We start from the raw sequence: 11,649 nt of genomic DNA, 5'->3' as shown, positions 1-11,649 counted from the left end.
GGAAGATCATGCCTTGAAAGAGACCTTTCAACAACTTGAAAACAACAGGTAGAATATCGTAGTAGGTATTCGGTTACAATGCATGTCTATTTGTAGAGCGCTTCACTTGGGCATTAGCGTTGGCGACTGCATCGGCTACAGAGCGAACAAGAGCAAAAGAACATGACTGCGCGGGGTGTCCATTGATGAGCCATTGACAACTAACGTTGCTTTTTTCCTCCTTCAAGCGTGTTGCCCACTCCGCCTGAGCTCTTGTGCAAGCAGAGCTGGCATTAGCACTCTAGTTCACTTCGCTTATTGTGACGGGTCTGTCAGCGTTTCTGAAAAAGCGCTTTTAATGTTTGCGCAGGTGGATTCGGGATACCTCACGTGCGTCTTTTAATTGCTCAGTTAGGCCCCTTACAGACCATTCTTTCTTGTGTGATTTGATCTGCCGAAAGAGTTGAGTAACAACTGTTCTCTCCTTTAGTCGTGGTGTCAGGCACACAATCGCACGCCTTGTGTCTAGCACGAGGATAATTCGCGTATCACATATTCCCAGAACAGCGAATAAACTGCAATCTCTCTTCTTGCGGACATACTTTCGCAGTGTATCACGCATTCGCATCACAATGTCACTTGTGGAATGAAACTCAGAGTAACTAAATTTTGCTTTCCAATTTTGGTCAATGTGCATCAAATCGCTTTATTTTTCTGAAAGATTGGACGTTCATACAAATTACATTTCTAATATACCTTCGACTTGGTACACAAAAGCTTTAGGTGACGCTTGAAGACTTTACCACTTGTGTTTCTTGGCAAGCTGTTGACAAAGAACAGGCCTCCGTAGAGATGCTTGAACTCTTCAGTTTGGCCTAGAAATGATGCAAATAAGTATTGTCAGGTGAAAAACTTGCACGCATGTTTTACCTGGGCAAATATTTCGAATAAGGCATGAAATGTTTTTTTTTCCTTTTCTTCTCAAAGCAGACCAGTTAAAGGCAACACACAAAACAATCGTGAAGTGACATGGCAGTCACAATTTTTGTAACAGATACCGAGAACACTATGTTGGTAAACGCGAAGTTACGAATTATGCTATCTGCTTTTTCACTGTCTTCCTTCCTATAAACCCATCACGTTCATTTCAGTGCTTGTTTACCAAACACTTTTGTGAAAGCTTTCATCTCTCTAAATTTCTGCATAATTATTTGTTCAGTTGCTGAAAAGGCACTTTTAAATATCTCTAAACTTGCTTGTAACCTAATAAAAGCAATCCTCGAGGCAGCGCGATGCGTTGCTTTCATTTCATTCTCGAGACAGGATGAAATGAGGAAAGCACAATATGCAACATCGCTCCTACGTAACGTGAGAGAACTCATTAGCAGCTCTAATTTCGTAAAATAAGTACGAAACAAATTGCAGATACAAGATCCAATTATGAAGAGGAAGCTTGCAATGGCACCATTTCGGAGTGAATGGATGAATATCATCGAACGCCAAAATCAAATTACCTCACATATTGGAAACCGACCTGATGGTCATCATTATGACATCTTTAGTCTATTTAGGTCTACGTCGGAACAAAGGTTACTACCAGTGATCTTCACTTAGGTGACCCTGTGTCACTGAAAACATACTTGTGCTCATACTGACCGCATGTCGTGGATAGAATATTGTCGTGGGGTCGTGACGTGGCCGAAGACAGGAGACTTTATGTTGGGATTTAACTCTTTATTTGGGTGAACCAGGGCCCGGTAAACGGAAAGTTCAATTGCAGTCGCACTTTCGCACAGAGAGCAGTGAACGGAGCGTCGGCCGTCGATAAACTACTGACAAGCAGCGAAGCGCGTCGGCATTTATACTCTTGCCGTCGAATGTTCTAGCGTTATCGCTCGTGGTGGCATAGGTTCCAGAATAACCTGTACAGTTCGCAGAGTAGGCGTGATTTTATCAAAATGATCTACTACTGTTCGAAAGCTTCTCGAAAACTGCAGGCGCGGTTTGTGCCGAGAATTACGTAGTGTTTTGAGGCGATAACAAAACTTGGGAAATAGAACGTGGCATTGCCCTCCTCTGAAAAAGGCATCGTCCCGATGCTAAAACTAAAGAATAAGTACAACAATAATGCAAAAATGTACAATGAATAAATTACGATACAATAATAATACAAAAAACACTGTTTCAGTTTGTCAACGCGCATAAGACGACTTGAGGCGCGCGACATGGACGACTTCAGGTCGCGATCGGCGTCGTTGAGAGTTTGTGATGCCGTCGCGGACAACCTCGTAATCGAGTGGGCCAAGACGTCGAACCACCCTGTATGGTCCGAAGTATCGTCGCAGAAGCTTTTCACTTAGTCTACGTCGGCGTATCGCGTCCACACCCAAACACGTTCACCGGGCTGGTATTCCACGAAGCGTCGACGAAGATTGTAACGGCGGCTGTCGGTCGTCTGTTTATTCTTGATACGGAGACGCGCGAGTTGTCGCGCTTCTTCGGCGCGTTGAAGGTACTCACTCACATCGAGGTTTTCTTCGTCGGGGACGTTGGGTAACATGGCATCGAGCGTCCTTGCCAGGCTCCTTTCGTAGACCGATTTGTAGGGGGATATCTGCATCGTCTCTTGCACCGCCGTGTTGTATGCGAAGGTCACGTACGGAATAATGGCGTCCCACGTCTTGTGTTCAACATCGACGTACATTGCCAGCATGTCGGCGATCGTCTTGTTTAGCCACTCAGTGAGGCCATTGGTCTGTGGGTGGTACGCTGTCGTGCAGTGGTTTTTTGTCTGGCTGTATGGCAAGATCGCTTGAGTTAGGTCAGCAGTAAATGCCGTTCCTCTATCGGTGTTAAGGACCTCCAGGGCGCCGTGACGTAGGACGATATTTTCAATGAAGAACTTTGCTACCTTGGATGCATTGTCTTTTGGCAGGGCTTTTGTCTCAGCGGAGCGAGTGAGGTAGTCGGTAGCTACCACGATCTATTTGTTTCTGAAAGCCGACGTCGGGAACGGCCCCAGTAGGTCCATACCAATCTGCTGGAAAGGTCGGCAAGGTAGTTGAATTGGCTGCAGAAGTCCCGCTGGCCTTGTCGGCAGTGCCTTGCGTCGCTGATAGTCTCGGCGTGTCCTCACATAACGAGTAACGTCGGTGATAAGACGTGGCCAACAGTACCTTTCTTGTATACTCGCGTGCGTGCGAGAAACACCGAGGTGCCCTGCTGTCGGATCGTCGTGCAGGATCTGCAGGAGTTCTGGTTGCAGAGCTGAAGGCACCAACAGGAGGTACTTGGCTAGAAGTGGTGAAAAGTTTTTTTTTCTTTTGGGGAAGACCGTTGCGCAGGAAAAACGACGCAAGTGCACGCTTGAATATTTTCGGAACTTCGACGGTCCTGCCTTCGAGGTATTCTATCAGGGCTTTAAGTTCCGGGTCGGCCCGCTGTCGTTCAGCGAAGTCGTCGGTAGTTATTGTTCCCAAAAAGTAGTCGTCATCCCGGTCGTCGGGTGGTGTTTGGTCGACAGGCGCATGAGAGAGACAGCCGGCGTCGGAGTGTTTCGTGCCGGATTTGTAAACGACGGTAATGTCATATTCTCTCAGTTTCAGGCTCCATCGTGCGAGGCGACCTGAAGGGTACTTCAATGTGGCTAGAGAACACAAGGCGTAGTGGTCGCTGACAACTTTGAAGGGCCTGTCGTACAGGTAGGGGCGAAATATCGACGTAGCCCAGGTGATGCCGAGGCACCTCTTTTCTGTTGTGGAATAATGGGCTTCTGCTTTGTATAGTGATCAGCTGGCGTGACTAATAACCCTTTCAAGTCCGTCAACCCTCTGCACAAGAACGGCGCCAAGACCTACGCTGCTTGCGTCAGTGTGTATTTGTGTCTCGGCGAATTCGTCGAAATGGACAAGTAACGGAGGCGTCTGGAGGCGATGTTTAAGCTCCTCGAAAGCGTGTTCCTGCAGCGTTTCCCAATTGAACTCCACGTCGGCCTTGGTAAGGTTAGTGAAAGGATTGGTGATGCGTGCGAAGTTTTTCAAGAACCACTTATAATAGGCGCACAGGCCCAGAAGTAGCTGCACCACCTTCTTGCCAGTGGGTGGCGGGAAGTCAGCGATGGCGGCTGTTTTCCGTGGATCGGGACGAACTCCAGACTTGCTAAGAACGTGCCCCCGAAACAAGAGCTCCTCGTACGAAAATCTGCCCTTTTCTGGCTTGAGGGTGAGTCCGGATGTCTTGATGGCTTGAAGTACAGCTTCAAGGCGCCGAAGATGCTCGTCGAAAATCGAGGAAAACACGACTACGTCGTCCAAGTACACAAGGCAAGTCTGCCACTTCAAAGCTGCCAGTACTGTCTCGGTAACGCGTTGAAAAGTTGCAGGCGCTGAGCAAAGACCCAAGGGCATCACCTTAAACTCGAAGAGGCCGTCCGGTGTTATAAACGACGTTTTCTCTCGGTCTCTTTCGTTGACTTCGCTTTGCCAATAGCTAGTCTTGAGGTCCATTGACGAAAAGTACTTGGCGTTATGGAGCCGATCAAGTGCGTCGTCTATTCGTGAGAGAGGATACACGTCCTTTCTTGTGATTTTGTTTAGGCGGCAATAATCGACGCAGAAACGTAGGGTCCCATCCTTTTTCTTTACTAACACCACGAAGCATGCCTATGAGTTCTTGGACGGCTGAAAATTGTCATCCCGCAGCATTTCATCAACTTGTCTCTTCATGGCCTCTTGTTCTCGCGTCGAAACCCTGTACGGACTCTGACGGAGTAGTCTGGCATTTTCTTCGGTTATGATGCGATGTTTTGTGATTGGGGTCTGCCGAATTTTCGATGACGACGAAAAGCAATCTTTTTTTTGCAGGAGCAGAAACTTGAGCTGTTCTAGCTCATGGTTCAGATGTCTGGGAGTGACATCGAAAGCTGTGGGAGGGGCTTGGTTCCTGTGAGCAAGTTCCGCAGAATCGGCGAGGGCGAAAGCACTGGTGGCGTCTACAATTTCTTCGATGTATGCGACCGTTGCTCCTGCCCTATCAGAAAAAAACGAATGGTGGGCATGCTGTAAACCACCACCCACCAATATAGTGGATTGATGTAGTGGGTGAATGGTGGGAAACGCCCACCATGGCACATGGTGGGTATGGTGGGTGCTGCAGTGCCGGCAACGCTTGAGCGCGAAATGACGTCAGAATCACCGTGACGAGCTGCCACAAAAAATAAAAAAATTTCTATAAAAACGGTATAAAAACACCCATCTCTTAAAAAAAAACAAGGCAACACGGAGGATCGAACGTGCAACCTGCGGATTCCTATTCGAAGACACTAACCACTGCACCATACCAACATAACGTTTATTGTGTGTTAAATACTTAGTTGGCATACAAACTTACGGTTCAACTTAAGTTATGTTTGTCGTGTACACAACATAGACAAGATATACACCTGCTACTAAAAATTGCACATTTGTTAAACACAAGCAAGTGCGGCCTGTAACAATTACCACTGGGTTAATGGCACTAACGCTATTTTTTTACAATTCACAACTTCAAGAAAAAAAACCAAGTGGACTGGGGAGCAGCAACAGTTTACCGGCGGGGTCTGCCAAGTTTAATACCCGTTTGGCGCTCGTTCTAAAGGGCGACATCTGCTTACGCTTTATGACGCTTAATTCTAGGCTCATTCCATAGATACGCCTGCCTAATTTATTTGATTGAGTATTGGGATGCTTTTCGCGCAATGTAGAGGGCGGTCGTGCCAGCGCAATGCTGTAGCTCTTTCGCTGAAGCAACAACAACATAACGGCTTGGCCGAAACGAATGCAGTGTGCCGGAAACATTACGCTATCATATTGGTTCACCAAGCATACGAATTACCACGTCTGAGTTCTCGTACAAAAGCTAGAGAAGTGCCGGCGAGTGCGACCGGCGGCTGTCGGTGAGAAGACACTTACGTTCTCTGGGATTGCTTTTATCGCGTCGCATCGATGTTTGTTGCTTCTTGAGCGGACACCATACACAATAAAAAACGCTTCATTTAGGTTAATTGATGCCATGGCTGCGCTGTATTATCATACTTAATCGTCGAAATCGTGTATTCTGAAACCCGGAAGCACGGATAACACAATTGTACGGGCTTGGTCGGTAGGCCTAACCTTTGGTGGAAATCATGATGGTAGAACATGTAGTGTACAGATCCCAGCTTGGTACACTATATAAATTGCCCGCCATTATAAGCCCACCCATCATCTGCTTACTGCTTCCCAGCATTATCACGATGGTGGGCACAGCTTCTCAGCTTGGTACACCATGTGGCCCACCATAGCAACCAGCACCCATCATCTGCTTAGTGCTTCCCAGCATTATCGCAAGGGTGGGAAGAGTTTCTCAGCTTAGTACACCATGTAGCCCACCATAATAAGCACCACCCACAATATGCTTAGGGCTTCCCAGCATTATCGCAATGGTGGGCAGAGTGTCCCATTATTGCCCACTATCTGGCCTCTGCTTTCCACCATCATTTCCACTTTACTCATCATCTGTACACCATACCACCCAGTATGTCCCGGCATATCCACCATATTTTCCCCTACGTCCCACCATATCCGTCATAATTTCCACCATGCCCACTATTATTTCCGCTACGCCCACCATGTTTTCCAGTATCCACCGTGGCATTTTTTCCGATAGGGTTTGTTCACGTGTTTGAACTCATTGCTGAATTCGTGAGCACAACCTTTGCTTTGCCTCCCCGCAGCTCTGCAATTCCTCTTGCGACGCAAGTATTTCGGGTGACCAACAGATGCTGACTGCATTCAACGACGCCTTCCAAGTCAGGTGATTTAGGAGCGCCGACTGAAATAATGACGCTTGAGCGAGGCGAATGGTGACTTGTTCTTCCAGCATATTCAAGGCATGGTTTGCTGACGGCGTGCGTGGCGGTAGTGCTTGTTTTGTGGATAACGTTATCGACTTTGTTTTTAGGTTGATGACAGCACCATGGAGGCATAAGAAGTCCATGCCAAGGATGACATCTCTCGAGCAACGCTGTAGGACTACGAAGTGTGTAGAATGAATACGGCCGTTAATGGTGACTCTCGCTGTGCAGATTCCTGCAGGCATTACGAGATGACCTCCAGCTGCGCGGATTTGAGGGCCTTCCCGAGCTCTCCTAACTTTCTTTAACTTCGCGGCGAACGACCCAATGATGACGGATTAGTCGGCTCCAGTATCGACGAGAGCGGTCACACTGTGGCCGTCGATAAGAACGTCGAGGTCACTAGTTCGCCGTCTCGCATTACAGTTAGGGCGTGGCGTCGGGTCACGGCTGCGTCGGCTTGTTCCGCTGCTTCCATGTCGCGTCGTCAGGTCACCTTCTGTAAGGGAGGTTTCGCCGTCAGGGTTTTGCCTGGTTGGCTTTGTGTTCGGAAAACTCCGTCGTGGCGTCGTCGTCGTCGGAGACGGTAGTTCGTCACACAGCAACCGCACCTCCATCGGTTGCTGCCCTTAGTTTCCCGGATACGGGCTAAAAGACCGGCCTCGAGTTGGGCCAGAGTATTGCCGGTGGTGCAGTGACGTGTGGCGGCTGGGCGACGGTGAACGCGAAGGGCTTCGTGGTGTCCACTCAGTTCCTGTCAGGTAGTCGGCGATGTCACGTGGTCGTTCTCCTGGCTGTGGACGTGGTGCATTGATCGCGAAGCCACGCAGTCCCATCTGTCGGTACTGGCAATGGCGGTATGTGTGTCTGGCCTCGCCGCAGTGGTAGCAGAGCGTGCGATGGTCAGGGGTGCGCCAGACGTCAGTCTTCCTTGGTGCACTGCACTGGGCCGCTGGCGAACGGTATGACGTCGGTGGGGGTGGTGGCGGCGATGGCATCTGTCGACGGAAGTGCGATGGGGCGGCGTTTTGGCGTGGACGGGGAGGAGCTTTGTGGCGCACTGCAGCGGCGTAGTTCATAGCTTCCGGCTCAGGCAGCGGTGCTTGGGGAATTCGAAGTGATTGCCGAACATCTTATCGCACAATGTCGGCGATTGAATCCACTTGAGGCTGAGCCGAAGGCAACAGCTTGCGCAGCTTTTCCCGCACGATCGCTCGGATAGTTTCACGCAGGTCTCCGGAGTTACTGGCCAGAGCAGCAGCGCATTCTGGAGTCATGCGACGATTACACTGTCTGGTGCGCATGTCCAGGGTCTTTTCGATAGTGGTCGCTTCGGCTACGAATTCTTCAACGGTGTTCGGTGGAGTTCTCATCAGTTCCGCGAAGAGCTTCTGTTTGACCCCTCGCATGAGGAAACGAATTTTTTTCTCCTCAGGCATGTCTGGGTCACCATGACAGAATAGTAGGGTCATTTATTCTGTGAAGATGGCGACATTTTCATTTGGTAGCTGAACTCGGGTCTCCAATAAAGCAGCGGCCCTCTCTTTGCGAGCGACGCTCACGAACGTTTGCAGGAATGAGCCACAGAAAACATCCGACGTTCGGAGTGTGGACTCCTGATTTTCAAGGCAGGTTGTTACCGTTCCTTCCAAATAGAAGAACACACGACGCAGCTTTTCGTCATGGTCCTAGTGGTTGAGAGCGGCCAAATGGTCGTATGTTTCTAGCCAGGACTCCGGGTCTTGGAAGGATGACCCATGAAAAATTCGTGGTTTCCTGGGTTGATGCATGACCATTGTGGGCTTGAACGCTGTGGTTGTCATTGTCGCTGCAGTCGTGGTCATGGCCTTGGTCTTTCGCGCCTCGTCTTGTAGAAAGCCGTACTCCGGTGGTAGCCCTTGCTATCGGCGGCTTGTTCGCTGCTCCTTGTTGAGGTCGGTGACTTCTCCGCGACGTGGGTTGGGTTCACGGCTTGACGGGGGCATCAGGTACATGAAGAAAGCAGCACCTCCACCAGATGTCACGGGGTCATGACGTGGCCGAAGACAGGAGACTTTATGTTGGGATTTAACTGTTTATTTGGGCGAACCTGTGCCCGGTAAACTGAAAGTTCGATTACAGTAGCAGTCTTGCACAGATAGCAGTGAACGGAGCGTCGGCCGTCGATCAACTACTGACAAGCGGCGAAGCGCGTCGGCTTTTATACTCTTGCCGTCGAATGTTCTAACGTTATCGCTGGCGGTGGCGTAGGTTCCAGAATAATCTGTACAGTTCGCAGAGTAGGCGTGATCTTATCAAAATGATCTACTACAGTCCGGAAGCTTCTCGAAAGCTCCAGGCGCGGTTTGCGCTGAGAATTGTGTAGTGTTTTGGGACGATAACAAAACTTGGGGAATGGAACGTGCCATTATTATGGTTGGTTGGTATGTTCCTCAACACCTTGGCGCAACCCACCTAGGGGGATAGACCATGAATGGGACGGTGCCTTGCTTTTCAATTTATTTCACTTCTTGAAAGGGAGGGTTGGACTAATTGGGCGTGTAGGGAATAATTTAAAAGTGTTAGATTTCTAAACAAACAAAAAAGCTTGACAGTGAAAGCATAATAAAGACAAAAAGAAAAAACCTTAACATAAAACAACTGAATTTATCTAGGTTTAGCATTCCATTCTTCGAGATTCTCGTAGGAAAAATGTACCAGCGGTAAAAATGCTCCTGTGGCTGAAACCAAATTCGATTGCGCCAAATCAAAGAATCACCGGAAATGTCAAGTTAAGTCCAACTTTCGTAGGGGTTCTTATAGAACATTTTTCCTTTGACTTTTGAATTTTCGGCATGACAAAAAGAAGTGCTCCAAACATTTACACTCGTTAGAATAAAGGCACAAAAGTGACTGTGCCAAACCCAACCTGTGAAGGCAAAAGTTTAATGAATGGACTCGACAACCCAGCCTTGTATTCCTAATTCTTCGTTTCTTGATGAACACCACTTGTCCTTCCAAGGGAACTTCAGCTGTGGATAGTCTGATAAAAACAAAGTAGATTTTTTGAAGTTATTGGCCATTGTGCGTTTTTAAAGCGTGCTGCTGTGTAATATTTCGAAGTAGGTAAAATAGGTAAAACACGAATATCAAGATACAGCTAGCACATCCACATCCTTATTGAGAGCTAAACCTCTCAGGCCTGGTACCCAAACTAGTTGAACGAGTTGTGCATGTCTAGGAATGAGCGGGTCGAAAGTTTCTAAGGTATGCGAAAGGGTTGATGAGCTTAAGGCAGTGCTGACCGAGAGACAGTCTCTTAGAACAATCACCGCCTATAGATCTTGGGGCACTTAACGCAATTCAAGACTATTACCAGTAGCTGTGCTTAATAAATAGGGGTAAATTTGGGTAATTAAATTGAGAAAGCCCCATCTAGAGAGGATGGTACCATTTTTACGCAAGCCTTTTCCTCATAAACAGAAGCGTCAGTCGCTGTCACAATGGATGTTCCTAGATTGACCAAATGATATTCCAGGATGCCATTTATATACTAGTATGGTATTTTTTGCATTCTTGGGTTATATATAATCCAATTCAATCCTAATTGCATCTACAGCAGTGGTGAGTACAAGTATTTCTCAAAGGTAACCCTTAAGGGGTGCAAAAGTTTCTGTGTAAATATTAATTGAGGGCACCGTAATTTAGACCATTGGTGGTTGAAAAATGAGGTCTCCTGGGTAATGAACACATACTGTGGCCTTCTCTGAGCTGATGCTTAAATTTTGAGGAATATCAGTACTCTTAGAATAAGAAATCTTTTGATAAGAGAAGGCAGGCGAGATTCTTCGTATAGGATATTGTTCGCAACATATTTAGGTAGTCCTAGGCATAAGGGCATTCGCGTTCGAACAGAATCAGTGGTCGAACTTTGTAAGTCGCAGCACCAGAAAACAAAACACAACTGAATTTTAATGTCAGTCGAATGTACATGCAATATATCATAAGGAGCACGTCTTTACGCAAACCGGCACAATAAATACTGAGCATGGGTAGTGTCTCTACGACACGTGCTCCTTTAGCAGCCATGTTTTCTATGTTGGGGCTCCAGTAAGGTGTTTCGGTGTAAGTTACCCTCAAGTACCTAACTGACTCAACTTGAGGTATGGCATCTTGTCGGCACATTAGTGGAATTCGCATTGGGGCATTTTGAGCGAGAACTATGATTGTGCTTTTGTTAATACTAAGGCGTAGGTTGATATCCTCCAGCCACGTTTCCATGCTATTTATGGATGTTTGAAGATTCAGATAGTGTGTGAATGTTTCGCAAAAATTAGTGAAAGTTGCGCTTTTATGTTTTTTTTGTTTTTTGATCGAAGCAGCGTTCTCGATTCAGTCATAATATTTAGTTCAGACATCCTCAGTGGTGGCTGCATTTGCATTTCGCGGTATTGATAGTGATGCTATATTCACCCACCACTTCTACAACCTGCGCAGTAAGTGGCCGCTCCCAGTCTATTTATTCCAATACTTGTTAACTAAATCATCTGCTTCCCATTTTTATACTTTGATCGATTGGGACTTAGTCTGCTATCACAATGTTCAGGTAATTTTTCGTTCGGCCGTATGCTGCAATACTCTTGGCCCTTTCTCTCGTGCCTTTTTTCAATTCAAATTGTTCTAAGCCCTGCATATAGGAAGCAAAATAATGCAGTGATTGTGCAATCTTCGCTTTAAGGGAGGGTACATTTACGACGATTGAATGCAGGCGCCAGTCATGAGCGATCCGGCCGCCCGTTATTTTTATGCCCTTTTCTTGT

The 11,649-nt window shown here is 47.4% G+C and overlaps 1 protein-coding gene across 2 annotated transcripts in view; it reads right to left on the bottom strand.

Moving 5' to 3' along the window:
- Positions 1-659: 659 nt before the first annotated feature.
- Positions 660-11,649, bottom strand: part of LOC119167565 (putative 4-coumarate--CoA ligase 2) — a 119,893-nt gene continuing 108,903 nt past the window's right edge. For both annotated transcript variants that reach the window (XM_037419070.2, XM_075866115.1), the window contains exon 10: positions 660-854. In XM_037419070.2, the coding sequence (XP_037274967.2) occupies positions 727-854 (128 nt within the window). In that variant the 3' untranslated portion in view covers positions 660-726. The remainder of the gene's footprint in view (positions 855-11,649) is intronic.

The sequence above is a fragment of the Rhipicephalus microplus genome, chromosome 6 (genome assembly GCF_043290135.1).
Source record: "Rhipicephalus microplus isolate Deutch F79 chromosome 6, USDA_Rmic, whole genome shotgun sequence".
NCBI lineage: Eukaryota > Metazoa > Arthropoda > Arachnida > Ixodida > Ixodidae > Rhipicephalus > Rhipicephalus microplus.
This window is presented reverse-complemented; position numbering and strand designations above follow the sequence as displayed.